The 22,471-nt window shown below is 37.6% G+C and overlaps 1 protein-coding gene across 3 annotated transcripts in view; it reads right to left on the bottom strand.

Moving 5' to 3' along the window:
• Positions 1-22,471, bottom strand: part of SMC3 (structural maintenance of chromosomes 3) — a 355,919-nt gene that overhangs the window by 188,253 nt on the left and 145,195 nt on the right. For 2 of the 3 annotated variants that reach the window (XR_012412017.1, XM_073979227.1), the window contains exon 4: positions 10,427-12,813. Coding sequence is in view for 2 of the 3 variants with exons in the window: in XM_073979227.1 (XP_073835328.1) it covers positions 10,427-12,813 (2,387 nt within the window). In the remaining variant the exon portion in view is untranslated. Of the gene's footprint in view, positions 1-10,426; positions 13,012-13,068; positions 13,114-22,471 lie in introns of those variants that run through there. The other variant, XM_073979228.1, reaches the window with a different exon arrangement.

The raw sequence follows: 22,471 nt of genomic DNA, 5'->3' as shown, positions 1-22,471 counted from the left end.
CGAACCCTTGACAGAAAGTCAAGAGTGTCTTTCGTTGAAACAATGCTCTCATGTATTCCATAGGACTTGTATCGAGAAACATTTATCCGGTGCTACGGAGTGTCCAACGTGTAAAATACCCTGTCTGTTATCTGATTTTAGACATATGTCTATTGGTTCTAAACCTCCTCCAAACAGTTCGTATAGAGGAAAAGGTCGTGGTGCAATGGCTGCACAAATTACTTTTGTACATACTTCTGGCTGGTGTCGAGGCGCTGGAAATTCTGATAATAAAGAATAAATTTTCCACTCGAGTTTCCAGCAGCCTAAATCAATAAATATTTTATTATGAGCTCATATCATAAGTCGTAAATTATGTTGTCATATTTCGGGAGCACTTTAAAAGCATTTAAGGTCCCACATGCAGCGGTAGCTGTTATCACTAGTGTTGTGTGTGCATTACGAGCGACCGCACTTTAGTTTTTATGACTCTTTTTATGACACACACGATGTTGGAAAATTCTTCATTGATCCACGGATTGTTTGGTTTGGTCAATGAAGGGTTTAGAGATAAGAATTAGTGATAGGCTAGGTTAAGAAATATTTTGTAAAGTAGCATGTAAGTTGAAATTTGAAAATAAAAAAATCAGTGTCTCATCAACACCCAACCTGCCAGCATCTTTATTTACAATGGCTAAGCACTACAACACAAGGTACGCTAAAAAGAATTTGTTTCAAGAACAAACTAATTTACTTGATAGCCTTGAGGATTTGCAAGGTGCTGTAGGTTTCAGCCCCAGTCACTCAATTCCATATAATGATCCTTCACATCCCAACAATCGGCCTTTACCACCAACGAATTTAGCTAGCTCAATGGATTACAGCGAAATCCAGAAGATGATAGAAACAAGTGTTGGTAACTTATTAACACGATTGAACATATTGCCTAACAATGTAAATGGCCAAAACGCTGTTAATTCTAATAATGTTAAGCCTAACAACAAATCCAAGAAGGTCAATAAGAACAACTCTCAAGCTCAACAACAACAATTCCAGACACAACCACCACTACCTCTACCATCAGTGTTACCCCCATTGCAACAAGGGCAATCCCAAAACCAACCTCGATCGTCTAATCCACCTTCCCCCTTTTCTATCTCAAATGTACCTCTTCAACCAGACAAAATCACCACAATAATCCAAAATTGGCATTTAAAATTCGATGGTTCTCCAACGGGTTTGACCGTTGATGAATTTTTATATCGAGTCACTACGTTAACTGAGGACACATTTAACGGAGATTTTTCTCTAATCTGTCGGAACTTAAACATATTGCTATCCGGAAAAGCCTGTGAATGGTATTGGCGGTACCGGAAAAACGCCAATCCAATCATGTGGGAGGATTTTTGCGACGCAATCAAATTTCAGTTCCGCGATTTTAAGACCTCCTTTGATATTCGAGAGGAAATCAGGAGTAGGAAACAACGGTTTGGAGAGTCTTTTGATTCTTTCCTTGATGCTGTTACTTCAATCCACGATCGTTTACCAACATCAATGCCTGAACTTGAGCTAATTGAAATTTTGACGCGTAATCTTCGCCCAGAAATTCGACAAGAATTGCTCTACATTCCGATTAACTCCTTAGCTCATCTTAGAAAGTTGGTGCACAAAAGGGAAAATTTTTTAAACGATGATTATGTGAAGAAACAGCTTTTCAATAAACAGTCAGGTTCATACCCAATTAAAAAGCAAATCGCTGATATTTCAGACTACCCACTCGAAACGGTGGAAGGTCTATCGGAAGCGGTTGAGGCAATTCAAAGAATTCCTCAAGAATCCCGATGCTGGAACTGCGGTGAAAAGGGACATTTCTTGGAAGACTGCATAAATGAACGAAAAGTATTCTGTTATGGCTGCGGAGCCAAGGGAACTTACAAACCCATGTGCAGAGTCAAAACCAAAATTCCAAAGGAATTTTCGATCAGGAAACTTCCCGAAGAAAAATCCATAGCCCATGAAAATGCATCCCAATCTACAGTTACCAATTCAAAAGACTTCGAACCCAATAATATTCGAAATAGACATCAGGGAAAAGCGGTTCAAAACAGTTTGCCTTTAAATATATTCAATAATTATAACCCCACTAACACTACCCATACCCCTGATACAGCTATACAACTCGATACCTCGACCAATTCGTACTCTGCCAATTCTACCAATACCAACCAAGACAATTTAAGACTAATTTTTCCAAGACTTCCATATCACAAACGATACGAAATATATATGGAAAGACGAAATGCAATATTTAATGAATCGGAAAAGGTTATAGCATCAATTCAGAAACCGAAACGTTCTACGTTACGGTATAGAAAATATTTCCGATTGAAGAAAATTGCCAGGAAATTATTAATATCGGCTATTATTACCAATCCTTCCGATAACCGATTTTACGCTCAGGTCTCATTCCTCGAATTCAGTGAATATGGTCTCCTTGACACTGGCGCTAACATTAGCTGTGTGGGAGCTGATCTAGCAAATCATCCTTTTCACCGTTACCCAAATTTCGTGAAATGCAAATCGGTTGTTCGGACCGCAGACGGCCGAACCCAAGAAGTCAAAGGTTGGATAGAGGTAGATATATCTTTCAAAGGTCAGGTTAAACAAATCAAATTGTTTATTATACCAACAATATCGTCCCGTTTAATTCTAGGCATTGACTTCTGGCAATCCTTTAATCTGGTGCCCAATATCATCAGTGCAATTGACCTCTTTGAAAAGCCCATAAATCTGAATGAACCAACCCGAATTCCCTCAATGACTCATAACCCCGATTTAGACCAAGATAAACTTGAACCTGATTCTAAACCTATGGAACATTACTACCCTTTAAGTTCTGATCAAAGGTCAAAGCTGGATATTGTCATATCCATGTTTCCGAACTTCGAAAAACAAGGTCTCGGTAGAACAAATCTCATAAAACATAAAATCAATATAGGAAACGCAAATCCTATCAAACAGCGGTTTTACCCCGTATCTCCCGCGGTGGAGAAAATCATCTACAAAGAGGTTGACCGGATGTTAGATCTGGGGGTTATTGAACCGTCGAATTCACCATGGAGTTCACCCATGCGTTTAGTGGTGAAGCCAGGGAAAATCCGTCTATGTCTGGATGCGAGGAAGGTGAATTCGGTAACCCAAAAGGATGCCTACCCCCTCCCCAACATAGATGGAATATTCGCCAGGTTACCAAAAGCGCACTTAATTTCTAAACTCGACCTCAAAGACGCGTATTGGCAAATCGCCCTAGAGGACGATTCAAAACCCTATACCGCCTTTACTATACCAGGACGTCCATTATACCAGTTTGTGGTGATGCCATTTGGACTTTCTACGGCTCCCCAAACAATGTGCCGGTTAATGGATCAGCTGATTCCACCCGATTTAAAAAATTGTGTTTTTGGGTATTTAGATGACCTAGTAATAGTGTCAGAGGATTTTACTAGCCATTTGGGAGTACTGATGCGGATTGCCGCTCAGTTTAAGGAAGCCAACTTGACCATAAATGTAGCCAAGAGTAAATTTTGCGTTGTCCAAGTAAAATACCTCGGCTATATTATTGGAAATGGAGGTATATCGACCGATCCAGATAAAGTGACGGCAATTCTGAATTGGCCTGTTCCCAAAACTTTAAAACAGTTGAGAGGATTTCTAGGCTTAGCAGGATGGTATCGGCGTTTTGTCGATAACTTTTCCACCGTAGTCGCCCCGATCTCTGATCTAATTTCTTCCAAGAAAAAGTTCAGTTGGACTCCAGAGGCTCAGGAGGCCTTTGACAAAGTGAAAAAGTTATTGACAACAGCACCCGTCCTTGCTAACCCCGATTTCAGCAAGAAATTCTTCGTCCACTGTGATGCCAGTAATTACGGAATCGGCGCGGTACTCGTCCAACTAGACGAGGAAGGCAACGAGAGGCCAATAGCCTACATGAGCCGCAAACTCAATACCGCCCAACGTAATTACAGCATCACAGAACGAGAATGTCTTGCTGCGATCGAGGCAATTCAGAAATTTCGCTGTTACATTGAAATGCAAGAGTTTGAGGTCATTACAGACCACTCTAGCTTGTTATGGCTTCTTAAGCAGCCTGACCTAAGTGGCCGACTTGCTAGGTGGGTTTTTAAACTCCAATCCTATAACTTTACGATAAGTCATAGGAAAGGAAAAGAAAATATCGTACCCGACGCACTGTCGCGAATACCCGAATACGATATTTCATCAATTACTCTATCGGAACCGGAAGTAGACCTCACATCTCATCATTTCAATGACTCTGATTATCAAGACCTAAGGAATAAAATCTTATCTAATCAGTCCAAATATCCAGATATAAAGCTGGTAGATAAGTTTGTTTATATAAGGACAGAACATTACCTAGGAGAAGAAGAACAAGAAAACATGAGCTGGAAACTTTGGATTCCGCAAAAATTGCGTCAAGGAGTTATAAGTAGAGCGCATGATTCGCCTGTTTGCTCCCACGGAGGAATGACGAAAACCCTTCATCTACTCCGACGTAATTTGGCCCGGAATGGTGAAAGACGTCCGAGATTACGTCCAAAATTGTGAAACGTGCAAAGTTACAAAAGCACCAAATTTCACCATGAAACCGCCAATGGGAAACCAAATAATTTCCTACCGCCCATTCCAGAGGCTTTACATTGATTTTTTAGGCCCCTACCCCCGAACTAAAAGTGGATATATAGGCATTTTTATTGTACTTGACCACTTCAGCAAGTTCCATTGGCTGTGTAAAATGAGAGTTTTTAAGACAAAACCCATAATCGACTTCCTGGAGAGTCAGATCTTTCATGTGTATGGGGTCCCCGAAAGTATAGTGAGTGACAACGGAACTCAATTTCGAGCGAACGACTTCAATGCGTTTTTAACATCGTATGGGGTTACTCACATTTATACGGCTTTTTATTCCCCTCAAAGTAACGCATCGGAAAGGGTAAATCGTTCCCTCATAGCCGGAATTAGCCTATCCAAAAGGGACCATCAAAAGTGGGATGAATCAATAAGTGCAATTAGTTGCGCTTTAAGAAATTCATACCATGAAACGATTCGGACATCCCCATATCATGCCTTATATGGTATCAATATGGTAAAACACGGCTCGTCCTATCAGTTACTCAAGAATCTTCAACTCTTGAATGAACCATCGGTTCAATTAGTAAAAGATGATACTCTACATCTGCAACACTTAGATATCAGAAAATATATAAAAGATGCCCATGATAGAAACAGAAGCCAATATAACCTAAGATCGAAGCCTCAGTCCTTCCGAGTAGGTCAGGAAGTGTTCAGGCGGAATTTTGCACAAAGCTCCGCTGAAAAGAAATTTAATGCCAAGCTTTCTCCCATGTTCATAAAAGCCAGAGTTCGAGAAAAAGTGGGTAATAGTTATTATATCTTGGAGGATTTACAAGGCAAATTGGACGGCACATATCATGCCAAGGACATACGTCCATAAGTTTCCATAGTTACTTCACTCCCTTTTTCCTGCTAATTCTATTCACCATAGGTATAGAATTATCCGGTTTGTAATGGTCGTTTTCCCCTGCAAACTTGTTTTCATTTTTTTTTATTCATTCTGGCTTTTCTTTTCCCAAGTATTTTTTTTTTTGAGTAAAACTACTGTCTTTATACCCTAAAAATAATAATATAAATGTTTTATAAAAAATAAAATAAAAAATAAAACGGACCAAAAATGCATCAATAATCAATTAAAATTAAAAGTTAACGCTTTGAACATTTTGGTTTGACAACCACTGCATTACATTGCAGCTGACCACAGCAATGTAATTAAATAAACAAGGTCATGAATGACAGTTTAGTCGCTGCCGATTATTGACTGCTCAGCTAACTTCACCAGACATTTCGTTCTAAAAGGGAAATACTAGAAACTTCCTTTTTAACTTAATCAACAGAAGCGTGCACATCAAATTGACAAACAATTTAAAACACAAAACTAAACTACGAAAAATCTTAAACATCACAAATAAAATAACTTAAATTAATAGTAACTAAAGTTAATACTTTTCACATACAAAACGCGTGTGTTAATCTGGAGGAAAAATACGTAAGTAATTTTTTAAGAATACCTCTTGGATGTGTGATTAAAGGATCGTTCTTCCTTCAGAAATTCTTACATCCTTCTGTGAGTCTGGAAAAGACTGGGAAGTATGTAGCTAAAATCTTCCCAAAATCATATCCAGCCATTAACCGCCTAAGCAAACACACTCCAAAGGAATTCCCCAAAAGCTAAGATACACAATTATTGTACAGCGTACATTCTGCAAAAACAACCTGGCTTGTTAAGTGCAAGTAAAACCTATATGCGTATAAAACCTTTTTTGCCATATCGGAATCAAGGTTTACGAACAGTGATAAGCGTTTTCCTATGTTTGATCACCACTTTCAGCGAGCTGATATCAGCCAACCTAAACTGCACCAAACAAAAAAAAAAAAAAAACCAAGAGCCACCTAAAATTGCATTGACGACACCACATAACCTTACCATCATAAACAGAAGCTCTATAATCCCAACAAGGCAAGCAATAACAACAAGGGTTAAACTAGACCGACGACAGCGGTAATTGAATTGTTCCTCACCTACTTCCGCACATTCCCCGCAGCATCCACAATTCCGCATAGCAACAAGGTTGATCTTTACATTGTTATTCATCGATTGCTATGATCAAACATCATTGTAATTATCATAATGAAGTTATGTCTTTGGCCGCTGTTTTGCATAATGTGAGGTGCCTCATAAACATCAATTTTTTCTCACAGTTTTTTCTCTCTTAATATAGTTAAGTATAGAGATACGTTTACCATATTACGTTAAAGCATATTATCCAGTATTCATATGATCGCAAAGGCAAAACCATAAACTTTTATACACAAGCTCAGCAATTCATCAAGCAGAAAAGGGCCCTATTTTGCGACGATGGACATCAATACAATTGGGTGAGTGATTGTTTTTGTTTACAATTTTTTTTTTTGCTTTTGCCTTTCGTCAGTGACTATCTACCTATTATATGTTTCGTAATATCAACAATCATAATGATATACCAAAAGTACAATATGCAAGTCCATTCCTAATGAGTATTTTGTTGTTGCTCCCCATTGTTGTTCGTAATTATTAGCATCTAATTGGTTATCATTATTAGTGCTTTGGTCATTATGATTGTTGATATTGCTTAGATCATTATGGTCTCAGTCTCATTGCGTAGAATATTTTTAGATCATGCATTTAAAAGAGTGATTTCTTTAAAGAGTCATTTTATGCGATAAATTTTTGTTGGCTGAATTAATTTTAAATGCATGTAATAATGACTTTTAGGGAAGAAAAATCATATAATACAAAAATAACCGTATGATTGGTATTATATAGATTTTATATTCTTCTATCAGGATTAATAGCTTTAGTTAAAATATACATAATCTCATTGTCTCGTTTGAGGATTAATAGAACTTACTTGCCTGAAGTTTAGATACAAGTTTAAAGAAGTTTGGATATGAAATTTAATATAAGGTATTATTTAAGTTTATTTTTTTTAATAAAATGTCAACATTTGAGATATGAATTAAAATGCTCTGCGAATAATTCTTATTTATGGGTGTTTAGTTTCGTGATAATGGTCCGTTGATAAATTAGTTTTGTAGCAAAGACTTAGTATAGGGGTTCCAGTTAAAAAAAACACCACTAGAACCATGGTAGGGAGGGTTATGAGGCACTAGTTCTCACAACACCTGAGAACGTGAAATGAAGGTTTGTTTTCTGGATATCGTTTTGTTTTAATTTTATTAATAGGGGGCATTAGTTTGGTTTAATATTGGGCCATTTGTTAATTGATTTAAAGAAAAGTAAGGAGTCTATAATAACATTTTATTATGTAGTACCAAATCGAAAGAAGATCAGTGAAACGGACAAGAACCCCCCCAAAGACTGTTTGCTAGCTCATTCAATGGCTCCAACGTCCTGCTTCACTAGATATATTTTATAGCTATTGTTGATTTGAAAATTGGTACGTTACAGGCAGCGGAGATCGGTAGCGATACTAGTTAAAAGCTTATGGGAAGTTAGTAAAAAAACTAAAATATTACATATTTTGTTGGCTGTTATTACTAATACACAAGGATCACTATGCACAGATAAAATGATATAGAAAATAAGTTCATATCTTGAATAACAACTTCCATTTTAGTAATTGTTATATATATTTGATTTCATTTGTATTTTTGTTTTATTTGTAAAGCACTTTATTTTTTCCGTTTTCAACGCATTGTTTTTAAGAATGAACACATATTTTTATGATGCTCCCATCAGAAAATACCGTTATAAATTGTCAAAACATTGTTATTACAGTGAATTTTGGAATGTTTACAACACTTTTACGCTCATAAAAGTGTTATACGCCCTATGTTATACGTCCTATGGGCGCATCCACTGTGCACGGGGAGGTCAGTGTCCACTTGAGATGAAAGAGGGACCAAGATAAATCCTGGGCTTTGCCATGTTAAAACCGGTTAGGACCGTTCCTTGGTATCTTCCATCCCCTACGGCTTACCAGCCGAGCTGTTTAAAACCAGAGGCGACGCGCTAATAAGGTGTATGCATCAGCTAGTTAGCACCATCTGGCAGGAAGAACGCGTACCCGACGATTGGATCCTGAGCATACTATGTCCCGTCCACAAGAAAGGAGATAAGACTGTATGCTCCAACTATAGGGGCATAAGTCTTCTCCCTACTGCCTATAAGATAGTGTCAGGGATATTGTGCGAACGACTAAAGCCAATGGTCAACGAAATAATTGGACCATACCAATGTGGCTTTAGACCTGGCAAGTCCACCATTGACCAGATATTTACCCTGCGGCAAATCCTAGAGAAGACCCAAGAGATCGACACATATCACCTTTTTGTCGATTATAAAGCAGCATTCGACAGTCCCCTCCGATCAAAGGTATTCCATGCAATGTCTGAATTTGATATCCCCGCAACGCTCATCCGGCTTTGTAAGATGACTTTAACAGATACTAGGTCATCAGTTAAAATTGGAATGAACCTCTCCAAAGAATTTTGTACCAAAAGAGGTTTCAGACAAGGAGACAGCCTTTCGTGTGACTTATTCAACATTTTGCTGGAAATGGTAATACGGGACGCAAATGTCAAAAGAAATGACACAATTTACACCAATAGCCACATGTTACTTCTTTTTCTGATGACATATACATCATGGGACAGTCAGTAAAGGAAGTAACTGATACATTTAGGAAGGTCGAAGCAGAATCGGCGAAAGTGGGTCTGGCGGTAAACGGCGAAAAGACCAAATTGATGGTGTCGACGCGCAAAGCGTCCATAGAGCTCGGACCAACTGTGGAAGTTGGCACCTATAATTTTGAGGTAGTCAAAGACTTCGTCTACTTCGGCACTGCCATAAACACAACAAACAACATCAGTTGTGAAATAAGAAGAAGAATTGTATTGGCCAACGGATGCTACTATGGTTTAAGTAAGCAATTTAAAGACAAAGCCACATCTCGTCAAACAAAAATAACACTATACAAAACGCTGATACTACCCGTGCTAATGTATGGCTCGGAAGCATGGGTACTTGCGCAAGCAGATAAGGCAGTACTTGGTGTGTTTGAGAGGAAAATTCTTCGAAAGATCTACGGCCGATTTGCGTTGACGGTGAATATCGACGTCGTATGAACCACGAGCTATATCAGCTATACAAAGACATGAATATAGTTAAACGTATCGAGATGCAACGATAGCGTTGGCTAGGCCATATCATGAGAATGAGCGATTATGAACCCGCTAAAAAGGCGTATGAATACATGCCACATGGCGGTGCACGCAGAATCGGCAGGCCTAAGCTTCGATGGAGCATAAAATTGGATGAAGAAATGAAAAGGCGCGGTATTCCAAAAAGTCAAGCGAAAAACAGAGAGGAATGGAGATTTTATCTTAGTTCGGTCTATGGAACAAATGTTCTGTAATGGGCCAACTAAGTAAGTAAGTAAGTATTGAAAGGTTTTCTAAGCCTATGAAACTTTTATATAGGCGCTGCAACGAAAGATGTGCATACATTTAAATTTTTCTGCGAAGAAATGTTGTACCTCCAGAGAAACCGAAATGCCAATTTAAAGACATAATCGATTGGAAAATGTGTCATCAGTATAACTTTAGGTTAGCTTTAAACGATGGCGTGGGCCTATATTTAAAATTTCATATATAATTGGCTGTAATAAAGTATGGCCTGAGAACCCAAAAACTTTTTGGGATTTTGATATACTACCCCGAAACTATATATGCGTAACTACATTGAAAAAACAAATTGGGTTTAAAGAAAAAAATGTGGAAATTTACTTACCTTTTCTCCATGTCCTCCAAATCTTGGTTGACCTTTTTTATTCTCTTTTCCGCAGCACACAATTCATTTTTGCAATTCAACAATTTTCGTTTTCTATCCTCAACGGATATTTCTTGCAAGGCTTGTATTAACTCATCTCTACGCCTAAATAAGTTGTTAACTAGCAAATTGTCTAGTTTATTTTTTATTACCTCTAGTTGCATTCTTTGAGTAAACGCCTCCTTATTTTCCTGATTTAATTTTCTTATATCTTCATTCAGTTGGTCTATTTCTTTTTGATCGTGAACAGATAAAGAAGACATTAGTTCTTGATTTAATTCAATTTCCAAACCAGATTTAGTGCTGTTCATGGCATCCAAGCTAGCCTTGCACTGAGCAAGTGAACGTTCCTTTGGTGTTCTATATTTTTCAATTCGGACCAATTCTTCCTTCATCAGTCGAATTTCCCCTTGAACCTTTTCAAAAATATCTTTAGATTTTCCTTGTTTAGTCTCCGTTTTTTGCATTTCTGAAACAACTGCATTTATGTTGTTTTCTACCATTTTTAGCTCATTCCGGATTTTGTTAAGCTCCTTTTCAAAGTCGTTTATTTGAGCAGTCAATTCTGTGCGTTTTTTTTGCATTTCCAGCCTAGAACGCGAAGTATTAAAGTACCCACCAGTTAATGATCCTTTAGACGAAACTTGATCGCCGTCCAAGGTTACGCAATCCAAGCCTGTTGACTTGGCCAGTTCAGTAGCTCTTTCTAAGTTTCGGCATATTAGCGTTTTTCCAAATATGTAGCACAGTGCCTTTCCATGCTGTTCATCATATTTCAGTTTGGATATCATTGGGATAGAATCTGGGTCATCTGGATAGTCATGATTTTTTACTTGCAATCTGTTGAGAGGCATAAAAGTTACCTCGCCCGGCAATTTGAGTTTGTTCATTTCCTTTAATATTTGTGTTCCAACTTTATCTGATTCAACAATGTGATGGAAAAGTCTATTTCCTGCAGTTACTTCGACAGCAGTATATATCGTCTTGTCACAACTAAAATTTTCTATAACTGGTCCATAATACGCATTGGCAATTTCAGCATATTGACCACCTTTCTCCAAAAAGTTGTCGAGAACCTTCCTAACGGAATCTCTGCCGTTCAAAATTGGTTTTCCAGCCATACTACGCAGTGCTTGGTCGGTTTTCGAAAGCTCTTCTTTGTGCGATTGCAGTTGTTGTGTCATTTGAGTTTCTTTTCGCCATAACTCATTTCTTGTAGCTTGGTAGTGATCTTTTGTTTTTTTAAGCTCATAATACTTTTTGTTGTGTTCGTCTATTTGATGTCGGAGTTGTTCCAATTCCGTTGAGTGCTCCTCAATCTTTTTCCCCAACTCCTTTTCTGCATTAGCATCCTTTTTAAGATCCTCCACTAATTTAGAATGGTGGTTTATTTTGTCTTTAATTTGTTTACTAATAGACTTTAGCTCGTTTTGGATCCAACGATCGCGTTCCTCCCGAGATGAAAATTGAGACCCACGACCTTGTTTAGCGTAAAGTTCCTTCCTTTTTTGTTCCTTAAGTGCCAACTCGCGTGAACACTCTTCTTCTTTTCTTTTCATTGACTCGTACTTTGGCTTTACCTCCTCCAGCTCTCTTTCTTTTTCGCTGATTGTCACTTTTAACTTCTTCAGCTCCTGGTCAGCTCGCTCTTTTGATTTGTTATCTCCTTGAACTTCATCATTAAGATCGACAATAGTAAGGTCTAACTTTGTTTTTTCTCGCAATAACTGTTGCTGTTCGGTTAAAAGTATAGATCTTTCTTCCTTTGTGCTCATTACATTTTTTTTTGCTTCCTTAAGATTTTTTTGGATCTCTTTGATCTTTTCTTGAGCTTTTTGAATTTCATTGTTATATGTTTTTTTCTTGTCGACTGACATTTTACGCTGTTGTTGTATTTCGTCCAGTGCTCTTTTAGTTTCTTTTAATTCAGTTTCATGTATTATATACTCCAAAATTCTTCGCGCTTTGTCCCATTTCTGATACTCTTTCAGCTCTTCTTTCTCTTCTTCAAGAGTCTTTAGTCGATCTTCAATCGTTTTTAGATACTCGGAAATCTTTTCTAATTTACCTTCGGTCTCTCGAAGTATATTTAGGGATTCTTCCTTCCTCTCGTCGTATACACGAGTTCCAGCTACTTCGCGTAACAATTTTAATCTATAGGAATCTGCTGCCGTTGCCATTTGATTTATTTTCCCCTGTTTTACAATGTAGTAAGGATTAGAATTTGAAAATCCAGCTGATTCCAATAAATTTACAACTTCAGTACGCGGGACAACCTTTTTATTAAGAAAGTATTGGTCTTTCTTCGCCCCTATAACACGCCTCAGGTAGATTTCGTCCTTGTCAATCTAAAAAGGAAAATGCAAAAAAATTTGTTTTCATTCTTCAATCGCAAACGAGGAACTAAACTTAACTTAAACACACAAAACACAGCAGGTTTTTCACTTTGAACGGCCATATCTCAGCCAATTTTACTCCGATCGACCTGATTTTTTGAAAGTGATAATAGACGCAACCCCTTGAAGTGACATTCAGTACCTAAAAGACTTGGTTACCCAAATTGCTTTTAAATATGAAGTCAGTTAGGAATTTCATATTATTACCAATTTCAAGATTTTTCAACAAAAGTCATAAATTCTGGAATTACACTAATTAAAATTAATTAGTCATAATAAAAAAATAAAAAGAAAGATAAATAGAAAAAGGCTACATGCTAAATTATTGTTTAAACAATAAACCCATATTGTACAATTGCACGAACAAAGAGTCTAATTAAAAACGTAATCTAGCGCTCAATGAAATTATCCATTAAAATATTATATATAGGTCATGTCCAAAAATGTTTGCTGGGATGTCTACTTTCAATAAATCCAAAATATATGTCTAGTATGTAAGTTAAATGATAATGAACGGAATCGCTCGCTTCACTGGGCTATGTACCTTCTTTATTTAATAGTTGAGTGAGAACTAAAAACTAATTTTATTCTACGCCATTTGGACAAAACTGCTGCGTTAGCTGGAAGACATTCCGAATAGTCGAATGCAATATGATCATCTCGCTGATGGTTGAGTTCGCTGGACGTTTGTTGGTAATATTTTTGGTGTCAGCGGTAAGTTGCAAATGATTGTGTGAAGTGACAGTGGCATGGTGGGATTTAGGTTTTAACTCCTCCCTACTGAAAAATCAAGCGTTCCTTGATTAATAAAGTGGAAGATTGTAAACTTTTGCTGTACGGAATCCCCTGCGATGTCATAGGAGTCGGTCGTGACGACAGTTACATGTTACTGCTGTTTCAGTACTGATTTTATTCCGGACCACTATCTTGTTCGTATTCTTGTTTCTTTTCATGGCCATCACCAATGCCATGCATATCAGTATGGTCACGAGGCCAGCGTTGGTGGGTAAGCTGGTTTCGAACTTAAAGTTCAATCGCTCGATTCTTTGGTTGTTCTTTACATGCAATGATTTTAAAAGCTCCAAGGATAAAACTTCTTCAATATTGTTCCGCGTTGACACCTTTTGAAGAAAAGCTGGTAAAGGTTTTGAATATGCTACTTCTCTAGATTCAAATATAGAACGATTTATCTTAACAGAAACATTATGGAATCTTATTAAATAACTACCATTTAAATTTTTTTCATATTCATTCACAAAAACATTTCCAATTAAATCATTTACCAATATTAGACCAGATTCGATATCCTCTACTTAATAAGTTCGCTGTTTAGGCATAATGTGATCCCATCAATTATATTACAGTTATTTCTAATTCCAAAAGCATTGTCTTCACATACAAGTATTCCTTTAAAGCAGTGATGGCCACCAACAACAACTTTCCTATGCCCTATGCATACGACACACACGTACACTGTAAACACATTCGTTCGGTTAACGCATTGTTTACGTTTCCACTCACACTAGCGCAAGTTATAATCTGCAAATGTGTGTTTTTGGCCATCACTGCTTTAAAGTCCAGATTTATAATGGTTTGTTTCTCTTAATAGGTTTTAAAATTAATTTTCTACAATCATTACTCAAGGATTTGGGGATTATAATTTGGTAGCTAATAAATTTATCAATACATGCTATTCAATGCTTCTTCCAAGTTCATAAAAGGGATATTATCACCGTAAAATAGTTTTCTATTTCAGTAATTTCCTCATCGGATAACATAAATGTGTTCACAATGTTTGCTTTTGATAATTGTATTGCAATGTTTATGTTCTTAATTTTCTCTTTAAATACATCACTTTCGTTCAAGATACTATATCCTATGACGTTGTTCATTTTATCGGGCAATATGTGGAAGTCGACATGACCAGGGCTTCTGGCAAGCCACTTCCACATAGTTTGTATTTCGTTAATCGCCCTGGTATGTCTTTTAGATAAGGCTCTTTTCTCACCTGATTTTAATAGGCCCAATAATTTTCTTGCTTTTTAAGAGTTTTTCGTAATTATTGAGGCGGAATTTTTATAGTGTTCCGGGCCGAAGTCTGCCGAGAAAGAGATCTAAAGGTTTTTTTATTAGTTGAGGAGTGTATTGTGTGATTGTATTTGGTGACACTAACTTCTAGAAGTTCTTCAAAAGGATCACCTGCAAGGCGCATAGAGAAGGTAGCCGATTCGGCGAATTGCTACAAGAAAGCAACTTTTGCCGTAACATAATATGTCAACATTTGTAAAGAAAACCAATTCGCCTTGGCTCTTAAATTTGCAGCGAATTTGCTTCGACCAATCAGAACAAGATGTTTGTTTACATTTCACAATTACAACAATTTGTTTTGACATTTCATGTTCAATCAGCTAGTGTGAGTCGGCTACAGTGTTGCCGAATTTGCTGATTTATCGTCATTTTGACGATTTTTTGGCCCAAAATTGAAAAATGACGATTTGACGATTTTATGGTCCAAAATGACGATTTTTCACCTAAGCGAGAAATGCATGAAATAAAAGACGATAACTACATTTTGACCAAAGTTTCACGAACGATTTTAAGGAAAGCAATGTTTAAAACTCGATTTTTGAGCTTTTTAATGTTTTATAGCAAATTCCAGACGGATTGGCTATATTTATGCACATATCTGGCATATATAGGCACAGGTATGTCATAGTTTTTGCCCCACATTCAAATTACATGAGCTGAAAATGTTCCTTTATTTTTGGTAATAGATGAAAATCTTCCTTAAAAAGTTTTCGAGATAAAATATTACTTATATGTATATATTTTGTTATAAAAAATGTCCTCTTTAAGTTATCAGCCAGTTTTGAATGAAAATTTTTATCGATTTTCGACTGCCCAACAACCAAAATGTACGTGTACGGACAAATATGGACAGTCACACTGTCAAGCAAGCGATATTTGAGCTAAGCTACCAATTAAAATGGCAGTGTGTACCCAGCTTTACCATACTGCATTGCTCCAAACTCGATAACCATAGGAAAACTATCATCTTCTGAAAGCTGTTTTTATAGCAGTATTTAAGTGATATTGGGTTGGATTTAATGCTGTGGATTGTATATCTTACGTTGTCAGTCTCATTCACAAGAATAGCAGCGAAAAATCGCATTAAACGGTAACCAAACCTAGTTTTGGGCCATGTTGACGATTTTTTGACGATTTTTCAAATATTCTTGACGATTTGACGATTTTTTTGACGATTTCTGATCAAAAACTGTCGGCAACGCTGGTCGGCTACCTTATTCAATGTGCCTTACGACGACGTTAAGATGTTTTGATTTGTTTACCGTATTCACAAAAAAGACATTCACACTACGTTGTAAAAAACCCTGATACATATAGTACATTAACAAGAGTTGTAAATCTACCACCATGAGTGAATACCGCTAATGTGAATTGTATGTCCGGGATGCGTTGGTATAGGAATTTGCTTTCTATTTTCGGCACTGTTCCTGTGCGCTCTGTTGTGAGTTTCGATTATAATTTGCTTCTATATCTCTTCGTAGGTCACATCCAATACTATTATAGGAGCCAATCTTATTTTAATATTTCTAAAGTAATGAGGGTACAATGCTTGAATATTGGGCATGATTGGTTCGAAGGTTTTGATGCCAATTGTGACGGTTGGATTCAAGTACTTCTTCAGTATAGTCTTTAGATCTGATTCCATTAGATTTGGTTCTTTGATATGCCTCCGTGCGAAGTTTTTCTCCACGTTTTTCTCTCATCGGATATGGGAACGCTCATCAGATATGACGGGTACCGCAAAAAAAAAGTATGTGGGACGAACCAAAAAAAAAGTAAAAAGGCAACGTCTGGAATGGAATGTAAGTCACTATGAAGCAGGAAAACTAACCAACACCATAATGGGAATTAATAGATTAAATATCGATATACTCCGAATAAGTGAGACCTGGTGGCCACAACGCGTCGAATTTAGGTCCCAAAACGCAAAAATATGCTTCTCTGGCAACTCTAAAGAAAATACCAGAAACGGTAGGTTGTTTTTAATTGGATCGAACTATGTTGCTTAAAATTAAATGTAGACTAATTGATATGAGCATAATCCAAGTATACGCACCTACTGCAGACAAAAGTTATCATGAAATTGAAGGTTTTTACGTGGAAATCAGCGATTTATTAACAATGGCAAAGTGCCACGAAATTACAATAATTCATGGAGCTAAAATAGGAACAGAAAAGTGCCCAGGTATAACAGGAAGCTACGGTATAGGTGAAAGAAATGACTCATTTTTGTCAAGAACATAAAATGATGGTAAAAATACAATGTTCTGTCTTCCTCCAAGACGCCTATACACATAGAAATCGGAAAAAATCTGGCTATAACCTTTCAAGACATACAATTGGTACCAAACTTAGTAACTTTTAGTACTTTTCGTACACTTATAAGTTGACTTTCTAAAACCCTTTGTTACATCCTTCTAGCTGTCTACCCATGGTAGAATAAGAAAAGGTAGCAGCAGTACACAGCTGATTGAACTGGATTGTAACGTTAGTGTTAAATTTTATATGACATTTTATACATTTATTTATATTTCGATGTACATTAGGGACATATATTTTTTGAGAAAAAAATATATCATTCGGAAAAAAACATTTCCCAGAAAGACTTCTTCATATCAATGATATGTAACCTCCTCCAAGTTCGAACGATAAGCCGCGCAGTAAATCCCCGCTTGTAGAGGCGATACAACGTTTGTTAATATGTGAGGTATTTTGTTAAAATTTAAAAAAATAAAGCCATAATAAACATGTGCTTCTTTGATTTCTAAAACAAAACATTGAAACAGCTTCTCCTTTTTCTATGAATTTCCAGCGACCCCAAACTTTTCTGCAAGAATTCTACTTTCTGCGAGAATTTATGCATTTAGTGGAATGATGTTGAAACATAAAAATTGAAAATGTAACGAATTTTCATTCATGTTTTCCAAAATATTGAACCAAATGTGAAAAATTATTAGTTTTTTAAATTCCAATAATTTATAGACATTTCTTTGTTTTGTTTACAAATACAACTGGCAGTAACGTTACAAACAAAAACAAATTCCTTTGTGGTTGTTGTTCAAGTTGTATTTGTTGTAGTATTAACTTTACCTTATATTTGTTCTACCATGCTGTCTACCAGTTACCATCATTCCAAATTTCAGAATTCTAGCTCTTCACGTTTGCCTAATACAAAGGGTACCATATTTAGTACTTTTCGTACCCCTCTATTTCGAATTTCCAAAAATCCAGCCTTATCTCATGCCCACAAACAAAGACCAAACCACTCTCAAAATTTCGAGGTTATATCTTAAGCCCTTTCGTCCGGTCTGTCAGTCAGGCACTTGCTCACTAACTTATCACTAAGCTCTTTTCAATACATAAATAAATAGGTACATCCATATTTCCAATATATGCATGTATGTATATGAAAAATTTATTAATGTTATTCCCACTTGTAAATGCGATTTCTTCCTTGTCCAATAAAATATTTCTATTCATCTTTTTGATTCAATTATAAAATTTCCAATTATGAAATGTATTGGGTATTTAATTTGCTAAACAGCACCATTTCTTTAAGAGAACACAAAACACTGATTTATTCACTCGCTTTACCGTCTTTATTCAATGAATGTTACAGAAAAATGACTGCTTGTGATGAATAAAATGCAACAACAACAAAGAACAAAACACACGTGTTTGGCAGCATATCGCTCATTCGCATCAAGAGAATGGTCGAATAAACATGGTTAAAGTTCTCCATTTAGGCATATTTTGTATTTATTATTATTATAATTATTATTATAATTATTATTATAATTATTATTATAATTATTATTATAATTATGGGAAAAGGTGAACCCATAATCCGTCCGCAAGACAAAGACTGGCTCCGTACTCCTTGTAATGGGAAAAGGAGGAAACAAAGAGCAGTTTCGCGAGAGAATTGTAGGGTCACTAAAGGAAGAAGCCGTAGTGAAAAACATGAAGAGAATGGCCACTATCGAAATTCAAAATCTCGACGCGCTCACGACAGAAAAGGAGGTGATGGATGCTATAAATAAAGCGACGAGTATCCCACTAGAAGACATGAACGTGCTACTAACGGCTACCAACGCGCGAGAACAAAAGAGAGCCTTCGTATCTTTATCTGTAACAGATGCAAACAGACTCATCGATAAACGCAGTATATTTATTGGGTTGGGTTACGCCCAAATAAAATACAAACAAGAAGTGAAGCGATGCTATAGATGTTTCGAATCGGGTCATATGCAATGGGACTGCAAAGGACCCGACCGAAAAGGCATGGGAATATGCTTAAGGTGTGGCCAGAAGGGGCACATATTAAAGGAATGTACAAACGCAGTGAATTGCTGCATCTGCTCGCAGTACAAAAATAGCCGAACAAACCACATGCCCGGCAGTTATAGGTGTAAACCAAACCAACAAAATAAACAATGAGGTTCCTCCAGGCTAATATGCATCGGGGAAAAGTTGCGCATGCGCTTCTATCTCAAATTGTACGCAAAGAGAACGTTGACATTGTTATAATCAGCGAACAGTACGCAGGTATCACAAGCGGGACATGGATCGAAGATGAATCAAAAACTGCCGCAATTTGGGTCCCATGCGGTAGACACAACGTAAGAAAGAGTGGCCGTGGAAACGGTTTCTCGTGTATTCAAATTGACAAGCTTATAATCATTAGCTGCTACCTCACTCCAAGCGACAACATTGACACATTTCAATAAAAACTAGAACGTATAGATGATTTTGCAATGTCCCAACATGGAGACCTTATAATCGCCGGAGATTTCAATTCTCGTGCCATCGAATGGGGGAAGACGACAACAGACGCTAGAGGTAAACGGGTTGTGAACATGATAGCTCGACTGGGCGCAACTACCCTAAACATCGGAAGCACCGCTACTTTCAGGCGACCTGGGTGCGAAGGCACAATCCCAGATGTAACCTTTGCCTCAGACGGATTACTTGGAAAAATTAATGAATGGAAAGTATTGGAAACTTTCACAGGAAGCGACCATCAATATATATCATTCTGTATGAAAACAGAGTCTCAAATCAAAGAAAGCGCCCGGGCCAGACGGCATTCCATCTGAAGCTATCAAAGCTAAAACAAAAAACCGACCGAATGTGCTACTCAAAATGTACAACAGATGTTTAATGGAAGGTATCTTCCCAGAGCCATGGAAAACGCAAAAACTAGTTCTATTGAGTAAAGCAAAAGGCGAATATACAGAACCATCTTTGTACCGACCACTCTGTATGCTCGACACAGCTGGAAAGCTACTTGAGAGGTTAATCAAACCCAGACTAAATGAAGCCATTCAAGCTGCAGGCGGTCTCTCGAGAAGACAGTACGGCTTTCGTCCCGGCAAGTCCACGATAGGAGCTCTCAAAGACGTGATAGATACGGTAGAAGGTGCTCAGCGCGGAAATCTCTACTCCCGGCCCATTATACTGTTGGCAACGCTGGATGTGAAAAACGCGTTTAACAGCCTCCGATGGGATGACGTAATGGAAACGCTGGATAAAATATTTAATTTTCCGAAGTATTTACTCAATATCATCAGAGATTACCTGAGAAATAGAACTCTATTGTACGATACCAAACAAGGTATCAAACGCATGGAAGTCACGTCGGGAGCAGCCCAAGGGTCTATACTGGGACCTGACTTGTGGAACGCAACCTACGATGAAATACTAAAGATTGAAATGCCACACGATACCTACCTTGTGGGATACCCAGATGACATTGCTGCAGTAATCAACGCCAGGAGTATAAACGAGGCTGAAAGTAAACTGCGTCAAACCATGATACGCACAAAAGATGGTTGGATGAGCATGGTCTTCAACTAGCTATGCAAAAAACGGAACTACTACTTCTTACCAGGCGACATATACCAACCGAAATAGTGATGAATATAGGCGACATAGTCATCCCCACAAAGCAATCCGTAAAATATTTGGCCTGCGATTAGACTCAAAGTTAACATATTCAAAACTGATTGATTATGCAACCACAAAAGCTGCGAAAATAACCTCACAGTTGAGTAGACTGATGGCTAATATTGGTGGTCCCCTACCCAGCAGGAGGAAAACCCTCATGGAGGCGAGCACCAGCATACTATTGTACGGGTCGGAAATTTGGGCTCCGGCTCTAACAACTCAAGTCAGGGCGAGTAAATTGCTGTCGGTACAAAGAACAGCTGCGCTAAGGGTAACATCCGCCTACCGCACAGTATCTGCAGGAGCTATACTTGCTGTTGCTGGAATGATCCCCCTCGATCTGCAGGCAATGGAACGCCATAAGATTTTTATTGTCAAACAGCAAAGCGGACCACAAACTGAGTACGCGAGAGCTGCTCGAGAAGAAACGTTAGAAAGGAGTGGTAAATGGACACATAAGCTAATCGGAAACGTACGAAGCTGGTATAACAGAAAACACGGTGAAGTCAACTAACGCAGATGTTAACTGGTCACGGATATTTCCGGAAGTACCTACATCGTATGGGGAAATGCTGCACACCGTACTGCATCTATGAAGAAGAGGAAGTGGTTGATGATGCGGAACACACTTTTTTCAAGTGTAATCGCTGGAGAGAACAACGTCAACTATTAGAAAGGGAGATTGATAACGTTGCAAGTGGAAACATTACAATAAAAATGATGGAAACAGAAGCAAACTGGAAAGCAGCAACAAAATATGCGGAATATGTTCTCCGCACCAAGAAACTAGACTTGGATATGAACCCTGAAAACAAAAGCGGAGCCTGGACGCAGGCAATACATAAAAAGATGTTGGTGAGAAACACCACATAGGGGTCCACCTCGAAGTAATGCGCAAGCGGTTCCGAGGTGGAGCGAAACCCCGGGGAGGAAGGAGGTGGGTTTTTAGCCGGTATACTTTTGAGTCCGGCATACGACGTCGCCAGATGCGTAAAGCATTTTCCCATCCCTAACCGCAAAAAAATATATATAATTATTATTATACATAATTATTACTATACATAATTATTATACATAATTATTACACTGGTCAACAGAAATCGGCGAGTTATTTTCAAATCCGGTCCCCCTTTTTCTCCATCAACTCTTGTTTTTGAGATATAGCTCAAAATCGGTTTTTACGAGTTTAACCCAGACTTTCGTTATTTTCGGATACAAACAAATATTTTTGTGGGGTTTTCGACATTCATATATTAAGGAGATGTTGTACGCTCGATACAAATAGTTTTTGAAATAGTTATGGTGAGTATATATCAAAAAAATATAGAAAATATACGACGGACCTTGTAAAAATTGCATATTTTGAGTACTTTAAGCTGTAATTACGTCATCGGGGAAAGTCATAGGATCTTCATATGGTACTCCGGATATGCTTAGGGTGTCTACTATAAAATCCAGTATTCAAATGTATAATATAAAGTTCATAGCCCCCATGATACGGCCATAACCTAAAAATCGCCATCAAGACTGCTAAAGGGAATTAATTTACCAGTGATATAATTAACACATAAGT

The sequence above is a fragment of the Musca autumnalis genome, unplaced genomic scaffold (assembly GCF_047663935.1).
Source record: "Musca autumnalis isolate F117 unplaced genomic scaffold, ASM4766393v1 scaffold_3, whole genome shotgun sequence".
NCBI lineage: Eukaryota > Metazoa > Arthropoda > Insecta > Diptera > Muscidae > Musca > Musca autumnalis.
Note: the sequence above shows the minus strand (reverse complement) of the source record. Positions and strands in the feature narration are given on the sequence as shown.